The sequence below is a fragment of the Malus sylvestris genome, chromosome 6 (assembly GCF_916048215.2).
Source record: "Malus sylvestris chromosome 6, drMalSylv7.2, whole genome shotgun sequence".
NCBI classification, from domain to species: Eukaryota; Viridiplantae; Streptophyta; class Magnoliopsida; order Rosales; family Rosaceae; genus Malus; species Malus sylvestris.
The window spans coordinates 18,702,202-18,723,567 of NC_062265.1; the positions used below are offsets into that span (position 1 = coordinate 18,702,202).

General features: G+C 36.5%; 1 protein-coding gene across 1 annotated transcript; it reads right to left on the bottom strand.

Moving 5' to 3' along the window:
- Positions 1–237: 237 nt before the first annotated feature.
- Positions 238–9,362, bottom strand: LOC126627464 (remorin 1.4-like). Its single transcript, XM_050297027.1, has 5 exons — positions 9,074–9,362; positions 8,005–8,028; positions 7,804–7,873; positions 7,564–7,645; positions 238–546 (listed from the first exon to the last, which is right to left on the bottom strand). The coding sequence occupies exons 1-5, from the start codon at positions 9,132–9,134 to the stop codon at positions 346–348; spliced, it is 438 nt and encodes a 145-aa protein (XP_050152984.1). The 5' UTR covers positions 9,135–9,362; the 3' UTR covers positions 238–345.
- Positions 9,363–21,366: the final 12,004 nt, after the last annotated feature.

A 21,366-nucleotide genomic window follows, 5' to 3' on the forward strand; every position in this document is an offset into this window, starting at 1 on the left:
TATGTAAGTGGGACTTGCAAATGACACCTTTTAAGTACAGAATTTCAGATCCCTCTTATGAGATGAATATCTAATCCCTCCTATATACATTTTGCTCTTCATTCCTTACTAACCTAGTCTCAATCCCTTGAGACTTTGAAAATCCCTCACCCAAACATTAGTCTTGGCGAATTCTTCTCTAGCGAATACCGAAATGAAAATGAAGCTTTACATGTGATTAGTAGATATGAACTGTCATTAGACAAAAATAACCTTGCATTAATATTACTGGTTATATGACCAATACTATATCATTGTCACATGTTGTATGCTAAAATAAACTAGTATTAGGAAATTAAAAGTTGATCAACAGTTAAAACATGATAGGATTTTCTTTGGTACATGCCCTATTTCACGGAAATCGTCAGCCTTCTCGCCCACCTTATTACGTTCTATCCTTTTCGCCTCTTCAACCATTGCCTTCTTCTCTTCTGCTGTCTTATGGATTCCAGCTATTTTGTTTTGCATCTTTTCAACGTACAAAGCCTTCTTCTTTTCTAGTTTTTGCTGCCAAACATAAGACATGTTTAGAAAGCAACAGTAATCAGTATCCTTCGTAGTTATATATACACTGCTGAGATATAAAGAAGCGTATATAAAACCTCAAAACTCAAAAAACGACTAAATTATGGACGTAAAAAGAAAATAATTTTCTATTTTGAATATCTGGAGTTCCAACTGCAGTGGTAGTACGTTTCATTTGCTACGTATTCATATCGAATCCATAAAAATACTGAAATATTCTCATAAGTTAGATCATTTGGTGACTAACAAGCTTTTAAAAATGTGTTCAATCCATAGGAGGGTTGGGCATTTGGCACCCGATATTGGAGATTTTAGGTGCGGACACCCACGCCATGAGCTGTCGGGTCAGGATTCATTAGGTGGGATCAAAAAGTGGCTAGGGTGCGTGGGGACAGAATGTTAGGAGTGTGCCTAAGTGAATTTTTACTCACTATTCTAAAATGGTGGTAAATACTACCATTATATTGATTATCGTTAAATAAGTATGATTTAATCTATCTAATATGAAATTTTCGTAATATAAATTCATCTAACGACAGTCAATGCAATAGTGAGCATCACCACCACTTCAGGATAAATTAATTGTGACCCTTGACACATGCCACCCCAAGTGGCGGAAATGACTGGAATGCCCATAGCTTATGGAGGTCAAATGATCGAATTGGTCAAGTTTCGTCGGAGTAAGTTATTCTGATGGAGTGATTAGTCGGACCAGGCTTAAGCCTATTGAGGAGTTTACTTGCCTCCTAAGGAAGGAAACCATAGTTCATGTCAAATAGGATATCTTGAGGATTAGGCAATGTAATCACGATCTCATAATGATTGGATATCTTATCCTAGATTCTCGCCTTAAAACACTCCTGATTTAATAGTGATTACTCACCCTACAATGACTCTTAAGATATTTGTAAATACCCTAGCCTGGTATTTATCAAGGATATCTCTTATGATCTGATAAGACATAATTCTAGACAAGACTACAATACACATATTCTTTCACGCACGCCATCGTCTACATGTAGACATGGAGAAATATCTCTTAAATGCCTAAGCCAAGACATTTTCGCCAAGGATGGTTCACAATGTAACACACATCACACCATTCCTTCTATAGAACTACACCTGTGATTTGATTCTGCAAGTCCAGAGATATATAGATACGTAGGCAATCCAACACGGATTAAACCACACCCTGAATCAACGCCATTCACCCATGACGGGAGTTTATGGGTGATTCCGACGAAACATCGCCTTTATTCGCGGATATGCGCATATTTGGTTCTAAGAATTGATGCTTTCATTGAGAGAAGAATCCTATTCAATGACATCTGCCATGAGCGGCCATGAAATTGGAACAATCTCTATTGCTGTTCCTGTCAAATTGTGGAGGAAGCTCTGTTTGATGCTTCACGGATCAACCTTGCTGTGTTTATGAATGCCTTACGCAACTGCGGTGAAGAGTCCATGAAGCATTCAAAGCAACGTGATGAAGTACTTCATAATATCTTGGAAAATCGACTTGATATGCAATTATGGTGGAAGCCATCTGAACTTCAACCTCGGAGCGAACATGGAATGTGAAGCCTAGCCTGATTCGCGATGGCAGCTCCAGACCCACGCATATAGTAACCGCATCAGTGCAACCCTTTTCGTGATCCACATCAACATTTTACCAGACTAACATGAACTGTTCAATCCATTTTACAGATTTAAACCATATGACAAACTTGACTCGCTTCATTGATCCATAGTATATTTGAACCAATAGCAGCTCCGTAAGCTCCGGGATCGTTGTGGCAATTCCGATAAACTCACGGAGCATAGCAACTCCCATTCATGGCAGTACCACGAAAGCCCATTATGCATACTTAAATGGCTTCAAATGGAAAATTCATTTCGGATAAATGTGAATATAAAGCTAGCTGGAGACGAGGGCTACGTGATCAAAGTGTTGGAATTTTTGGATCGCTGGGCTCTAACGACACCGATACTGTCCCCACTTAACCACCTGCACAATCCTCAGGTGTGGGGTTTTACCACAAAAGGCCTCGGTATTAATTAGAGTGGGGTAATACTATTTAAACCCCTTTGGTTTTCTTCACCCCACCGATGTGGGACAGTTTAACACTCCCCCTCACGTGTAACCTCATTTAGTGGTTCACACGTGGAGATCCACATCGGTGATTGAAACTCAGAGGTCGGCTGACGTTGGGCCCACTTGTTTTCAATTGGAACTCAGCGGTCGTCTCTATATTAAGAGCTCAGACTTGTTTCCTTCCGGGTGGTGACAAGCTCGTTGGCTTGCACGGGCCCGCAACCGTGGGCTCTGATACCATGTTGGAATTTTTGGATCGCTGGGCCCGCCCCACTCTCACGACATCGATACTGTCCCCACTTAACCACCTGCACAATCCTCAGGTGTGGGGTTTTACCACAAAAGGCCTCGGTATTAGTTAGAGTGGGGTAATACTATTTAAACCCCTTTGGTTTTCTTCACCCCACCGATGTGGGACAGTTTAACACAAAGATCGTTGTTTCAAAATTTCATAATTTTCGACACTACCAAATCCTTCCAGTTTTCAATAAAGACAACCGAAGTTGCAGTCCTGTCAGAACTATAGGAAAACGAGGGATTCAAGGCCTTCTTGATTTTTCCAAATGATGTGCCATATACGCATGAAAAGCTAAGAAGTAGGGCTACAAATCTCTTTTTTTTTCCATAATTTTTCCGAATGAAAACGACTTCAAATTTGGCACGCAAAGAAGCTGAACAGCAAGCCAACCCAACTAGGACGTTACAGCAACATTGTCAAGTTAACAGATTAAAATGTACCTATTCAGAACGAATTGGGATTTTTACCATACACCATGGCAAAGATATGGATGTTAGATTTCCGTAAACTTTTACGGAACGAGATTCTGAGCTACATGGAAAATGTTTCGCCTTTTTACCAATCACAACGCAAATTGGAATTCTATACAGAATTCCTCAAGTTCTTACTTCGAACTCATATTAAACAAACGCACAATGTGCTATAAAAGCCTATGAATTCAGGATACACACAATAATGACTAATTTAACGGTTAACTTAATGGTTCCAGCCAACACAAGTTTGCTCCGACAAGCTAAAAGTAAGTCACTTGCAAAGCAGTGCGTGGCAACTCCATACTTGTAATCCTCCATTACTAGCTCATAATGGAAAAGGACAAAGGCATACTATGTGGAGTAAGAAGAGATTTTTTTATGAATACGAAATGACTCATATACCATATAGCAGTTCTGGACCCGGATTCACACACATAAAGAAATCTGAATGACATTGTTATTTCGACTTACTGTAAAAACATGATCCTTGAACTTTTCATTGGTCGGAGTAAAAAGGATTAGAGTAAGTATGACTTCATAGTGCGATCATGGAGTAACCAGCTCCGGTCGTGATAAGATAAACAAGCTGACCTACAGTGCCACCATGCTTTGTTAGGCTCCAAACATTTCTACTTGTTTCGCAAGACACATAATCCGACTAGGGACCAAACGTGTTTCCTATGTTCTTAAAATTCCTACCACTTGGGAATTGACGTGCGCCACAAGTAATCATAATACTCTTATATTCAGATCAATATTGCAAATCACGGATGCTTCATTTAGAATGAATGAGTGAGGAAATTAAACTTAGACAACATGTCATCCTCTATAAGTTAAAGTGCAAGTATTAGTTATTTTGAAGGACATGAAAAGTGTGTTGGTACCTCTGGAGGAACGAGTGGCCAATCCAAGACATGAAAATTGTGTCTGTAATTCTGGATCGCCCAAGCATAGTTCCAAGACGGAATGTAAGCATGGGAAAAGAATCAACTCTGGTGCGTAAAGACAACTAGCAAACTGCCTATGCAAATCAATCCACTTTGTGGACTAAAATGGGACTTATATCGTTGGAAATCTACAAATGTTAGCTTTCCATAACACTTTACGGCTTATGATTCTAGTCCTTAACGAGCAAAATATCACCATTTTACTATGTAAAGTACAAATAGCGATTTTCTGCATATTTGCAAAAGAAACCTTTTCAGGTTTGAACATCGACGAGTAAAACGCTCGAAGCATCAGTAACTGGGACACGAGCGTGATCCCATACAAGCATGGAAGTTCACTTTCATGCTAAGGTGCTTACTAAAGACGAGGAAAACAACTCGAAAGCCCATCCAACGAATGAACAACCTTGGTCAGAACCATGGTACTGCTTCAAGAGGTAAGTAATTTTGATTATTTAGTTGTATACATGATTAAATGCAAAGTTTTACATGCTTTAAAGATTCTCAAACAAGGTTGAGGCATGGAATCATAACGAGCTATTCACATGAGCTACAACTCCGACTTGAGTTAGCCTCAATCATGTGTGGCTCCTATCTAATAAGCGCCTGACTGGTTTAAGTCTAATTCCATCAATCGACCTTAAGCAAGTTAGCTTGGTCAAATAAATGATGTCATATGCAATGACTCAAGCACCTAACATGGGCCGACGTAGGAAACTACATATTCAGGATAGAAACCCTAGAGTTGGGAATGATCTTTTCATATCATCGCTACAGATGGCTAATGAATGTGCACCCTTGCCATCCTCACAAGAAACTCTCATTCTCCTTTGCTAGGGCATGAAAGTTTCGATCCTCACATGACTTTATTTGTTCTTTCTTATACAATTTTTTTCAGTACTCATAAGACATAGTTTTGTCTTACTACTTTGTAACTATGCAACCATTGCCAACCTAAAAAATTCAAAGTGTTAGTCTCAAGGAAGTCTCATGTAGCTCATTTCATGGTTCTGGTTACTAGCATGAAGGCTCGATCCGTATTAAGCGCAGTTACGTTGGGTGGACTTGAGACATTGGAACATGGCTCCGTTGTCCGGTAAGCTACAGTGTACCATCCAGCTTCCAGAAAGTTTGTACAACTTAAGGGTTGTGGTTACACACTCAAACCTGGGCTCTAGCCACTTAAGGGAATAATCGGAGGGATGATCCTGAAATCATTTAAGTAGTGGATATATGTCCTTATAAGTACTCTTAAGATCTCTATAAATACCCTAGTCTAGGTATTTACCAAGGACACGTCTTTTGATCTCTAAGCAGATAATTGTCTACGAGATTACAAAACACATATTCTCTTATACACGTCGTCGCAAGCGCGTAGACATGGAGAAGCATCTCTTACACACCTAAGCCAAGGCATATTCACTAGGGATGGTTCACGATGTAGCACACATCACACCACTACTTTTATGGAAGGACAAACCTAGAGGTATGTAGCAATCGAACACGGATTCAATCACACCCCCCAATCAACCCCATGACTAGAGTTCATAGGTGATTATGATGAAACATCCTTTTGTCTGTAGATGCGTGCAAATTTGGTTCCAGCAAAAATGGCCTAATTGGATATAAAATCATCATGGTGATAAGGTAATCGAAATATAGCCTACGTGCAAAAAAATTAGGATTTAATGTTGAAAAAAAAACTTAGAGTACACAACTCTAACGTAAGTGTTGGAGAGACAACTCAAGTAAACAATTTACTTGTATTACACACACAAAATATTACAACACTCAAAACTCTCAAAGACACTTTAGAAGCAATGACACTCACTCACTTTATAGAGACAAACTCTAGACCAATCACACTCCTCACAAGACTACTCTTAGTTCTCACTCTCACTTGGTTGCCTACTTCTTCTTGATTGCTTACCAACACACATGCATACATATTTATAGTTGATATATGCCGACTTACTAAGTCGGTTAACATGGCTCATTTCATCCTAGCATTATTCTAGGCTTTTCTACAATCAGCCCACCAACATGGGTTTTACACGACAACCCCACAATTGTAAAATAGCTAGATCTTTCTAGCTAGTGATCCACCGACATGCTTGCTAGAGCTTTCTAGCAAAATCCTATGTATAATTCATCTAGAACATCAAGACTTCATAATGGGCTGGTGTTGTACTTTCAACATTTAAACCTTTGTGGTGTAGTCCTTTAGCAAATTAGTCCATAAGTAAATTTTTTGTTAAATGTCTGTTAAATATAGGTGTAAAAATGTACTTTGATGTGTGCACCTTCTTCCTTATCTCTCTACTCTATCTGTAATTTGTATTTTCACTTTCTTCTCTCTCCTGGTAGCAAAAAATCTCAACTATACTCCAATTTTTATCCATTTGAGTACTTCTTTGTCTTACATCGGCTCATATCCGTTTGAATCTTGATATTCTAAGAACCTTATTAGCTTCACAGGTGTATCGAACTATGAGGTCTGCGTTTGGCAAAATATTTAGAAATCGTGGCTTTCGAGGTTTATATGCATACATCCGATTGGTTAGAGAGTCCACACTAACTTGAATCTAATTGTTCCGTATTAGTTTCAAATATTATATTTCGATGAAAAAAAAAATGAAAAAGGTTGGCTGCAACAAGGTTGGGAATTGGCCGGTTAGAATGCCCATGACAATAGTTGAAGATAGATAGGAGGGAAGAAGGTGAAGATACAAATTACAGACAGAGAGATGAAAAGGGAATGTGATCACTAGAAAGAGAGAGGTAAAATACATTTTTACCTCTGTGTTTAACTGAAATTTCACTTGTGAATTAAATTTGTTAGCGATGAGAATTTAAATGCTAATTTTTTTACCATGAGTGCTTAGGAAGGATTTAGTATGTCTAGGGTGGTCCGTCTCAGAAGTCCCTATAATTTCGTCATCCAGTGGGGAACCACTACTATCACTACGTACTATTGCATCTCTAACAGCTTACGGGTAACCACAATGTGCAACCCTAATTCAAGAGAAATGATTTTTGCACAGCACTTTCTCTTTTACACGCCTGTTTATATTTTGTCCATTAAATTTATTTTATTTGATTCAAAGATAAAAAATAAATAGAAGTGTGCACCAGGAATAAAAGGGTGTGGGAAATTTCCCTAATTAACATAGTCCTATTAATTACCTCATACTTCTTTTGACGCGCATCAATAGCCGCTTGTTTGCTTAGCTCCCATGCCACAACATTAGATAACTTTTTATTTGCTCTGTTCAACAATTTGAATAAGTTGACTGTTAAACAATGGATCTTAAAGTTAATGAACAGATGATAATCCATATTAACTGAAGTTGTATAAATGTGCCAAGCTTCTCCTACCAAAAAAGTATATATGTTAAAAAGCTAAAATGGTTTTAAATATCTTACTTGTTGTCTACTTTTGTTTTCTCGCGTTCTTCCCATGCTTTGATTAAACCCAATGACTTGGTTGACAAAACTGTTGTGTAAGAACAGGAAATGATATAAGTAATCGAGGAAATAAACTGTTAGTTAATTTAAATAATCAAATTAGTACGTAATGCACGCATAAATTAAGAAACTTCATGATAGTGTGTTCCGGCCAATTACCTTTTCTAATTGCACCTGCATCCTCTGCACAAACAGAAATAAAGAATCCATAATTAGAAGTTAGACCTAACTACTTCATAGTGTTGTGCAAGTACCAGTCTTCATCATATACCAACTTATACATATAAATTCACTACCCGACTGGTAATTTTTTCATTTAAAAGAAAAAGAAAACAAAGTGAGCAAAAAAATTGTAGAAATGAAAATAACAAAAAACTTACACACATAGAGACGTTTTCTCCCTAATTTTTGTTACCACTTTTATCATTCTTGATCTCGTTCCCTTGTTATAATGTAGGCTTTCACTCTTAATTACAATAAAAAACTAAAAAGGGCAAATGAAAAAAAATTGAAATGTTTTGAAACTGCCTATATATAACAAAATGGTTTTGCATTGCATCATATAGAGGACTTTAAAATTTTATAGAATTTAGGGCTGGTTTGGAAATGACAAAAAGTGCTTTGAGAGAAAATATTTTTGAGTTTCAAAAGCACTTGAAGTGCTTCCTGAAAGAAGCACCCATTATGTGCTTCTTGTAGAAAGTACGTTAACTACTTTTCTAGGATTAACTTACATTTTTTACTAAGAATTTGTTGCTTAAGCATTTTCTCTAAAAGTTTCAGTCATTTAGAAGCATTCCCAAATGAGCCTTATTATAACTACTCTAATGTCTAGTATTATTGGTTTGTACTTAAATTTGAGGTATAGGGACATAACATTCATAGGCACATTCAAGAATCTCTCCTCAGATGGCCAATATTTAAAAAAAAATCTATTTCTTCAAAATAAAACAGCATTACAACATTCATATATGAATTAGGAAATTATATAAGAAAATCTCTAAGAAAATACGAGCATAAGGAACACCAATTTTTCTTTCAATGCAGTGTTGGTACTGAAAATTAAATATTTAAGATTGAAATAAATGATACAAACCATTATGAAAATCAAATTTAACAATTAAAATATCCGTAACAGAGTATATGTGTGTGTTTATATATATATATATACATGAGAAAACATTGAGAGGGAGAGAGAGAGAGAGAGAGAGAGAGAGAGAGAGATTACTTTCAACTATTGCAGGAGTAGCCTTTTCTTTTTCAGGTGGTGTTGGCGCTGGGCTCGCCATGGAGATTTGTCTTGTAAACAGTGTGTTATGAATGTAAAACTCAATGCACCCCAATGTGTGTCGCCACCTTTGTAGTAAATTAATTTAGATCACATAAACAATGAAGAAGAGAAACCTGAAGGCCTAAGAAAATAATTTCTTAGGAGCTTCAATATTAGCTCTGCTTTCTTTCTCTCTTTCTCGTTCTTTCCAGGTGCTCTAAGAGAGAAGGAAGGTAATGCAAAAAAGAAATTTTATTATTGTGCTAGTGAGAGTAATTTAGAATAATTAGTTTGGAATTAAGAGACCCTAAAATTAATCTAAACCACCAGTTGCGATTAGAGGTAAACAAAGACACAAGTCGCCAAAAATCCGTGTGGTATTGCGCTTTCCTAAATTTCGGACTATGGGTAGGTGGAATTATGTGGCATTCTTATTAATTCTTTCACAAGTTTTGTTTCTATGTTGTTTTAAATAGTAAGAAAGAGTCCAATGAAAACTGTAAGTTTCTGATGAAAAAGCAATATATAGTCTGTACCCAAATAAGAGCAAAATGTATTCTCTATTTGTGTTGATTTGCTTGACTTTTAATCTGAGTTGTACAAAATAAGCACACATTCGATTAATTATCCAGAGTTTTTGGAGATCAATATCCTAAAGTATTGAGAGAAATAAATTAAGGATTGGGAACTCAGAACCCTCTTAGATTCTCATGCCACCGATGCATGAAATGAGATGCCCATATTATTGCAAATTAACAAAGATTAATGATTAACAAAGCTTTTGGCTATGGCAAATTAACTAGCATGTCATGATTAAAGTGGTTCCCTACAGATAGAAGTAGGCCTGGCAAACGGATCGTGTCTGTCGTGTTCGTGTCGTTTTCGTGTAACACCTGTTATCTTATCGGGTCGTGTCGTGTCACACCCGTTATTTTAACAGGTCGGGTCACTTTACCCGGGTAAAGTGACCCGACCCGTTATGACCCGTTAAAAAAAATATTTTTTTTTTCTTAAATTTGCACATACCGCACATTGCCACATAAATATTACTTCAAAACATTAAAACACATTTGTCGTTTAATTATTATATCTACACTCGAAAATAAGAGCTTAATAAAAAAATAATACATACACTACTAATCTATTACAAATATTAAATGTGCAAGGATATGCAAAATGAAAGAGTTTTTGTTTTCAAGGTTGTGAAGGCTTTCTCAAAAGTTTAAACCTTGCCAATGGAACTCAAAGTTTGCATTTTATTCCTTTTACAAAATCCTCAATTTACATGGATTATCATGAGGAAATTGTATTGGAACTTTGGCCTTCAAGGAAATTAATATATATAATTATTATGGGAATTGTTATTAGCACTCCAAAAATCTCATTCTACACTCCAAACTTTCTATATTGGGAAAGAAAAATACACTTGTGAGGAGTGTAGAATGAGATTTTTGGAGTGCCAATAACACTTCCCACTATTATAGTTTATTCATACTTTTATTAAATATAGCATAAGATTTTGTGGGATCCATTAGTGTAAATATTTTAAATTGAAGATCGAATTTATTCATTATATTCATATAGGGTCAAGGAGTGTAGCTGTAAACAATCATCAAAATCGGAGTTAAAATAACCGTTAAATCGTTATTTTTTGTTTTATAAACGTCAAAAAGTTTTGTCTTGTTACTTGATATCTGAACGTTTGTTTTTTGCAAATTTTGACGTATGCGATCTCGAAGTATATACAAACATGTTTGACGGTTGGATCGTTGAAACTAGTTTCGTAGAATGCGTATCTCATCAAAACAATAGATTCACTAACACTTAAGAGTTTATTCATACTTTCATTAGATATTTTAAATTGAAGATCAAATTCAATCATTGTATTCATATATATGCGATCTCGAAGTATATACAAACATGTTTGACGGTTGGATCGTTGAAATTAGTTTCGTAGAATGCGTATCTCATCAAAACAATAGATTCATTAACACTTAAGAGTTTATTCATACTTTCATTAGATATTTTAAATTGAAGATCGAATTCAATCATTGTATTCATATTGGGTCAAGGAGTGTAGCTGTAAAAAATCATCAAAATCGGAGTTAAAATAACCGTTAAATCATGATTTTTCTTTTTATAACCGTCAAAAAGTTTTGTCCCGTTACTTGATCTCTAAATGTTTTTTTTTTTTACAATTTTTGATGTATGCGATCTCGAAGTATATACAAATATGTTTGACGGTTTGATCGTTGAAAGTAGTTTCGTAGAATGCGTATACCATCAAAATAATAGATTCACTAACACTTGAGAGTTTATTCATACTTTCATTAAGGATAACATAAGATTTTGTGGTATCCACTAGTGTAAATATTTTAAATTGAAGATCGAATTAAATCATTGTATTCATATAGGGTCAAAGAGTGTAGTTGTAAAAAATCATCAAAATAGTAGTTTAAATAACCGTTAAATTGTGATTTTTTGTTTATAACCGTCAAAAGGTTTTGTCCCGTTACTTGATATCTGAATGTTTGTTTTTTGCAATTTTTGGCGTATGCGATCTCGAAGCATATACAAACAAGTTTGACGGTTGAATCGTTGAAATTAGTTTCATAGGATGCGTATCCCATCAAAACGATAGATTCACTAACACTTAAAGTTTATTTATACTTTCACTAAGTATAACATAAGATTTTGTGGTATTCACTATTGTAAATATTTTAAATTGAAGATCAAATTCATTCATTGTATTCATATATGATTAAGGATTGTAGCTATAAAAAATAATCAAAATCGGAGTTAAAATAACCGTTAAGTCGTGATTTTTCGTTTTATAACTATAAAAAAAGTTTTGTTCGGATACTTGATCTCCGAATATTTGTTTTTTGCGATTTGTTGCTAATGCGATCTCGAAGCATATACAAACAAGTTTGACGGTTGGATCGTTAAAATTAGTTTCGTATAATTCGTATCCCATCAAGTTCAATGGTGTGTGTGTATATATATATATATATATATATATATATATATTTATTATGTTGATTTAAATCTATTTATTTTGTACGTATAATTGATCGGTACATGGAGTAGTACATCACGTGTCATTATAAAAAGAGTGGGATATGTGTGATAAAAAGTTAATAACTTAAAAAATAAAAGTTCTCACCACTTCTATTAAAACACATGGTGTAATTTGTGTTCCCCTTATAATGAAAATTTTCTCAAGAAAAAAAAGGAGAGAGAGAGGTAAATGACGTACACGTATCAGGAACACAACTATTGGGGATCTTATCCTATCAATAACAATTAACAAGTGCACACTTGAGAATGAGAGAACCACGGTGGAAAAACCCACGCTACTACTAGTATCAAGCAAAATACCACTAGGTCCCATCTTTCCCTCTCTTTTTTGTTTCCTTTTCTTATAATTTTCATTTTTCCCTTCCTTTTTCTTCAAGGGGCGGATGCATCATCATGCATATTAATTATTATAGTTTTTACTCCCATCTCTCCCTCTCTTTTTTGTCTCCTTTTATTATAATTTTCATTTTTCCCTCCCTTTTTCTTCAAAGGGTGGAACGGTGGATGCATATTAATTAATAATTATTATAGTTTTTAAGGGTATAAAATTTAATTTAAAATTTAATATATATATATATATAATTATAGTTAATATTTTGGGGGTATAATTATTATAGTTAATTTAATATATATATTTATTATAGTTTTTAGGGGTATAAAATTGTTAAATTAATATATATAATTATTATAGTATTTTTTTAGGGTTATAAAATTATAAAATTAATATTCTACTTATTGTGTATCGTGTTACCCACATGTATACCCAAACCAACCCGTTATCTTAATAGGTGCTTATCGGGTTACCCGATAATGACCCGATTCGTTATCGTGTCAACTCGAACACCTGTTAATTTCGTGTCGTGTCGTGTCGTGTCGGGTTATCGGGTCATGTCAGGAATTGCCAGGCCTAGATTGAAGTGATTTATATGCACATCTCATTTCTCCACATGTATATCCATATTTAATTTTAGTTTTTAAATTGAATAAATTCAATAAAAATTCAGGGACAAAAATAAAGGTGTGCACAAAAGTGCAGAAATTATTTCTTATTTCTCATAAATACTAATTTTTAGAAAATCTCATTCTAACCCTTGCGAAAATTTGAAATCTAATTTTTAGTCGCTTAAAATATTAATCACCTCATTTATAATTATATTTAGATGTTTTATATTTTTTCTTCCTAATTTTAATGTATTAGGTATATTTAATTCTCATTTTCATTTCATTCATCATAAAATATTTTGTTGTACAGGTTTAGTAAACTAAATTTTTATATAACATATTATAGTACACTTTGGGTTCTTCATTTAGGTACATTATTTTATTTAATATATTTCATCATATCCATTGATACAAACATTTGGGTACATTAATTATTTATAATATATTTCGGTACATAAATTTTGTTATATAAATATTGGTACAGACATTTATGTGACAACCCTTCCCTAATTTTACAATTTTTATAACATTTAAAAGCGTGATTTTACGAAAATGCCCTTAGAGGCGAGGGTGTTGACCTTAGTTGACCATCGGTTAGAGACACGTGGGACTTATTCTTTTAGTATGTCCTTGGAGTACTCGTCTTTACGAACGCATAGGTAAAAGCGGTTTGCGAGTTTGAACTATAACGGTATAGTTACGGACGTTTGAAACTAGTTAATTATATTTTAGATTATAAGTGTTAACTCCCACTTTGTGGGAAGGGGAACCAATCAGAAAATTTGGAGATTTGAAGCAACCAATTAGGAGGAGAGGGAAGCTCTCAGCCTCCCTCCCATTTTTCTTCTCGTGGCCTTCGAACACCCAAAAACCCGGTTTTGACCCAGGGTGGTGTCCGGCGATTCTCACCCGTTTTTCAGGTGATTTTCACCCATTCACCACCATCAAACCTTATCACCATATCCCAACATTCAATTCTAACCAAAATTTGCATGAAATGGTAGAAATTTCACGAAGAACACCTATGGGTGCCGCGGGAAACTTACTCGAAATCCACCCATTTGTGAAACATTTTCCTTCAATTACCACTACCAAAACACTCCCCTAGAACCCAGGAACAAAGCCCAACCAGTGGTGGAGGCGTCGAAGCAAGTTTGGAGGTCGAATCGAATCACACGCAATTCTAGGGTTTCGTATGATTTTAGCAAAATTGGAGCCTTTCTAGGCCAAATTGGACTTGGACACAGGTATAAAGTTTACTCTACTCTTTGAGATCTTCAATTCTGTAATTTTTGATAATTTTTAAAAATAGTTGAATTTTCCGGCGAGTCTAGGCGGCCGATTGCCACCCACGACAGTGTGTGAGGTGGCACATGGCATGTGGGCCAATAATGTTTTTGTTTAAGTACTATTAGATTCCCTGGGTTCATATTTGATATCTGTATGACGTAATTTCATTTTAGACTTAGTTTCATTTACATATGAATAGGTCAAAATATGAATCGACGATCCGACCGTTGGATCGTCACCAAATTTTAATATGTTATAGTATGTAATATTTGAGGATCATGGGAATATACAAATTGGGAATCTGAAGTACGGATCTTTTCGAATTGGAATTGTAAGTTTATAAAATAAAAAGTTAATCGCCACTTGAAATTGAAATTGACGGAGATCCAACCGTTGGATCATAATGAAATTTTAGTATATTATTCTAGAAGTATAATGTGGATCCTTGAAAATTTCGGATCGAAAATCTGGAATGCAGATCTTCCGGATCGAATCGTAGGGGTGTGTTATATATAAATTATGTATTCTATTGATAAGGATTCTGAGTCATGGTTTAATAATTGTTCTAGGCGCCGATTATTCGTGACGCCTTAACCTTCGTGCTAAGGATTTACGAATTTTAGCGAGGACTCCAGGTGAGTGGGTTTTTGGTTTTACATACAAGTATATATGCTTTATGTTTTAGAATATGCATCTAGTGATTGCTTATGTTATTGTTGATACTGTGAACTACGAATGACTTGATCCCTGTTTAGGGTACGTAGGTAGTCTAACGAGACGTTAGATGCAGCCATACAATAAATAAGACTAAATAATTGAGACGATGGCCTTGTTTGGGGAAGAGCAATGTGAAGGAGATTGATGGAAAATGTGAGATTTAACTTTATTTATTGGTGGTTAAATGTTGGTTATAAATTAATGTGTGAAGAATCGTAATATTGAAGTGAAAAATAGTTAGGAATGATAGTTAATTTAACTAGTGTTTAGTTGGGCTTATCATCGATAATTATTTCCGAAGGTAATTAGTTTGGGAGTGGGGTGTTACAACTTACGCATATTATGCCATTTGTATATATGTTTATATATTTGGAAATATTATGATATGGTTGAATTTCAGATTTATATTCTGGTATATCCATATGTATGTTACTTGCACATAATTAAAGGTGAATGCTCTGAAGTGTAAAAGTGAACACAGGACGCATAGGTAAGTTCATGTGAGTTTATGGTATTAGTTGAAATGACGGAGTTATGGCATGACTACATGTAAGTTTTAGGCAACTCCGATTGTGTCGTACAGGTTGCAATAATAGGCAACTCCGACACTGTTGTATAGGTTGCCCATGAGTTGTATATGTTACAATAGATGCAGTTAGAGCTCATAACCCTCCACCATGGTGTTAGTGCTCCCACCCATGGCCAGGGCACAGTCCTTCACGTGATGTTCACCTCCCGCACCTTACGCCCACCTTGGATCCAAGGTAGGTGCACAGTCCTGTCGTACAGACCACTATAGGTGGTTTTGAATCGTAGGTGACCCGTGATTATTCGTACAATCTTCACATGATCGTAGAGCACTTGAGCATACTTATTTACACCCAGTCCTGTCGTACAGACCACTAGAGGTGGTTCCGACTCGTGTGCAGGCATGTTTGATGAGCTGTGGATAAGTCGTACAGGTCACTATAGGTGACTCCTGACTTATATGCTAGCATTGATTGATAAGATATGGATAAGTCGTACAGGTCACTGTAGGTGACTCCCGACTTATATGCTAGCATTGATTGATGAAACATGGATAAGTCGTATAGGTCACTTTAGGTGACTCCTGACTTATATGCTACAATTGATTGATGATATATAGATAAGTCGTACAGGCCATGCGTGGTGACTTTGGCTAGCATGTTGATAAGCTATTGGTTCAGCCGTACATGCCATAATAGGTGGATCCGGCTGACATACCATTTCATATTGATTTATTTCACCTGGGTTACTTATTCTTATTGAGATATTTGACACGGCATAACTGTGAGACTGTTACTTTGGTTAAACTTTGGAGTTATAGTCACGCCTGTTATTTTCTGGGAAATTATACAGGTATTACAACGAGGAGCTACTGCCTTTGGTTTTGAAATTGGTTTGAAAAGTTTTGTTTCACTCACTCACATTTTCTATTTTTGCACCCCTTCAGGTTCTAACAGCAGAGTGTCCGCATCGACGAGGATTATTGACACTTTCAGTTCAGGTGTCTTCTTATGATGGTATAATCATTACCTTACCTTACTATACTTTACTTATGCTCTGTATCACGTGTGTAATGGGTTCATTCCCGCTCACAGTGTACTCTGGTATTTAGACACTCTTAGGTTTAAATTAATTCATTTTTTTTATCATCATCACACTTTTTAGCTTCGTCACCTTCCGGGTGTCGGCCAGCACAACTCGATTTTGAGACCTAGTGGATATTCCGGGTCAGGATGTGAACATGTATAATTTTCCCAGAAAAATAGAATATATACATATCTCAAAACAATGGTTAGAAAATGATATTCATAAGTATGCCATGCCAAAGTATATCAATGAAGTGCCATAAATAACCCAGGTAAAATATAATAAAGACAGGTATCACAACTACCAGATCTCCCTAACTCAACTGCATGGCTGAGTCTATAACTCATAATCAATTTCAATCATATCCAATCAAATCAAGTCCTGCACACGAGTCGGAACCACCTAAAGTGGTATGTATGACAAGGCTAGGTGTAATGTAAATATGCTTTAGTGCTACGATCACGTGAAGGCTGTGCGAATGATCGCAGGTCACTTACGAGTTGGAACCACCTAAAGTGGTATGTACGACAAGCCTGTGCACTTAACTTGGATCCAAGGTGAGCATATGGTGCAGGAGGTGAACATCATGTGAAGAACTGTGCCTTAACTCTGGGCAAGAGCACTAACACCGGGGTGCAGGTTTATGAGCTCTCAATACATTACAACATATCTCACATAACCGAAACAATCTCACATTTTTAATTTATAAACTTACCTGACACTTACCTGTGCGTCCGCGGCACTAGTCATGAATGTATGCAACTACTAATGCATAATTAAATTAGATAGATACTTGCATGGCATTTCCAAAACATATATTCATTTAAACTCATTTTCTGGGAAAAATCTCAAGTATATAGGTATGTACGGAAAACCAAAAGCCTACTTACACTTTTTGTTTTGCGCCCCTCCAGGTTTTAGGTAGAAGTGCTTTGGTGGATCACGAGGATTCTGACGGGGGTTCTGACAGAACATCACCATGTAGGATCACCCTCGGGTGTTGCATTATTAGTACTTGTCCTGCTTAACTGAACTTAGATTATTTATGCTTTGGTTGTGTATTTCACACTTAATCTAGTTCTAGCACTCTATCTTAGCTAGTTCTGCTAGTAGTTTGATTTTTGTTTATCTGTAATTCCTTATATCTCTATTACTTTTGCATTGTGCACTTGGCTACGTTACCCTCACGTGACGACCAGCATACCTTGACTAGGTCGGGGTGTGTCAGTTTGGTATAACATCCCACATAGCCCAAGGAAGTGGATCCTGTAAGCCTTATATGTATATTTTCATCTTTACCTAGCATGAGGCATTTTGGGAGCTCACTGGCTTCGGGTTCCATCGGAACTCCGAAGTTAAGCGAGTTTGCGCGAGAGCAATCTCATGATAGGTGACCCACTGGGAAGTTCTCGTGTGAGTTCCCAGCAACAAAACCGTAAGGGCGTGGTCGGGCCCAAAGCGGACAATATCATGCTACGGTGGAGTCGAGCCCGGGATATGACAATTTGGTATCAAAGCCAATCCCTGGCTGAAAGTGTGCCGACGAGGATGTCGGGCCTTTAAGGGGGTGGATTGTAACATCCCACATCGCCCAGGGGAGTGGATCCTTTAAGCCTTATATGTAGATTCCCATCTCTACCTAGCACGAGGCCTTTTGGGAGCTCACTGGCTTCGGGTTCCATTGGAACTTCAAAGTTAAGCGAGTTCGCGTGAGAGCAATCCCATGATGGGTAACCCACTGGGAAGTTCTCATGTGAGTTCCCAGAACAAAACCGTGAGGGTGTGGTCGGGCCCAAAGCGGACAATATGGTGCTACGGTGGAGTCGAGCCTGGGATGTGACAATTTGGTATCAGAGCCAATTCCTGGCCGGAAGTGTGCCGACGAGGATGTCGGGCCCCTAAGGGGGGTGGATTGTAACATCCCACATCGCCCAGGGGAGTGGATCCTGTAAGCCTTATATGTATATTCCCATCTCTACCTAGCATGAGGCATTTTGGGAGCTCACTGGCTTCGGATTCCATCGGAACTCTGAAATTAAGTGAGTTTGCGTGAGAGCAATCCCATGCTGGGTGACCTACTGGGAAGTTCTCGTGTGAGTTCCCAGAAACAAAACCATGAGGGCATGGTCGGGCCCAAAGCGAACAATATCGTGCTACGGTGGAGTCAAGCCTGGGATGTGATGGGGGCCCGGGCCGGGATGTGACATTTAGGTACATTAATTCATTTTAAATATTTTGAGGGAATTAACCATAATTAATAAATTAAAATGTGTATATTAATATATAAATTCAAATATTTAATTATGGGAGACATTGAATAAAATACACTTAAAATATTAAAAAAAAGCAGAATATTAAAATACACATAAAAGGACTAGAAAAAGGAGGAGGAAGAAATGTGGGCTCAAAAATTCAAAGCAAATTGGTTAAAACATGAAGATAAAAGATTCTTTCAATTAAGTGCCACGATAAGAAGCAAGCACAATGAAAACAACAAGATCAGAGATGGCAATGGTTTTTGGTGGTTTAGAGGTGAGGGTTTGGAGCAAGTCTTTGTGCAAGAATTTAAATTGCGATTCACCAATTGCTCTAATCCTACCACTGATCACATCAACTTGATCAATCAGGTAATAACCCTTGTATTTCAAATGAGCATAATAACATGTTAACATGATACTCCTTCAAATGTTGAGATTTGGCATGCTATTAAAAGCATTGGTGCTCTTAAAGCACTAGGGCCTGATGGAATCCATGCAAGTTTCTATCATGAATATTGGGAGTTGGTGGGACCTTTAGAGTGCAACATGGTGAAAAACTTCTTTGACAATAATACCAGTCTCAAATTAATTAATCGTACAAATATTGCCCTAATTTCAAAAGTGGACAATCCGGAGATTGTTAATAATTATCGACCAATTAGCCTTTGTAATGTTAGTTACAAAATTATTACGAAAGTCATCATTACTAGATTGAAATCCCTCATTCATTTGTGTATCTCACCCAACTAGGGAGCTTTTGCTCCGGGCAAATCTATACAGGATAACATCCTCATTGCTCATGAATTGTTCTCTACTTTTAACAGGAAGAAAGGCAGGAAAGGGGATCTAGCTGTCAAGCTAGAATTGGGAAGGGCGTATGATCTTCTAAATTGGGATTATATCAAGTGTGTTTTGGTAAGGTTTGGTTTCTGTCATAAGTGGATCAATTTAATTATGGAATGTATCTCTTCTATTTCCTTCTCAATCAATATTAATGGAGAATCTCATGGCTACTTCTGTCTAAGTAGAGGTATTAGACAAGGTGACCCCTTATCTCCTTACATTTTCATTCTTTGCATGGAACCCCTTATTAGGAGTTTGAATGAGTTAGCTTATACTCCTAAAACCCATATTAGTCTACTCACTTCCCCTTTTGGCTACAAAGTTTCGAATTTAGTCTTTGCGGATGATTGCCTTATCTTTGCCAAGGCAACTATAAAGGGTACTAGGAATGTGCTAGAGGTTTGAAATAAGTTTGCAAATGATTGTCTAAAGAACGATATTTTTAATATTCTCCAAATTCAACATAAAACTATCATCGATATATACATAATATTGTTTTTTGGAAACACCCTATGAATGGAAATGAGTTGATCATGAGGGTTAAGCAAAAACTTCCAGGTTGGAAGGCCCTTTCAAAGGCAGGGAGACTTACGCTTGTCGAATCTAACCTCACATGTATGCCTAATCATATAATGTCTTACTTTAAATGTCCTCATAAACTAACCAGTCAATTAAATAGAGAATGCAGACAGTTTTTTGGGTAATAATCGTAATTGTAACCCTGTGAGTTGGAAAAATAATTATGTAGACCAAATGATGCAGGTGGTTTAGGTATCAGGAACCTAGACCATTTTAATAAGGCGTGTCTTGTTAAGCTGGGATGGAAAGTGCTTTTTGATAATGATAACTGGTGCGTTACCTTAGACATGATACTTTTCTGGAGACTAAAACTAAATAAAACCACTCGTTAGCCTGGAAAGGTATTCTAGGGTCTAGGATATTATTAATAAGGGTGTGAGGTGGGTGGTAGGTGATGGCAAGGACATTCTGTTCTGGACTCATAACTGGATTTTTCCTCACCCTCTCTTCCATCGCATACTAGAGAATCAAAGACATCGAATCCAATAAGGCACTAAGGTTGTAGAGTTTATCGTTGATGGTCATTAGGATAGAGACAATTTAAGTCAAGTGATAGACAATTATATTGCTAAAAAAATATGTGACATTCATATCCTTCATTATTCTTTCAAGGACTCTGTTGTTTGGGGTCCAAGTACTAATGGTAGGTTCTCAGTTAAATCCATGACTTGGCTCCAAATGGAGGATCTTGGCCCTTCGCCGATTCAAGGTCTTATTAATAGAGTTTGGAAGCAAATCTTGCCTCCCAAAGTAAAGTGGTTTGCCTAGAGTCTTATCAAGGGTAAGTTACAAACCAGGAAGAAACTAAGCAAGTTCATAACAAATATGGATACTAAGTGTCCTTTGTGCAACAACCACGAGAAAGATCAAGATTATCTGTTTCTCCATTGTCAGTATGCTAAGCAAATTTGGAGTTACTCCAATGAT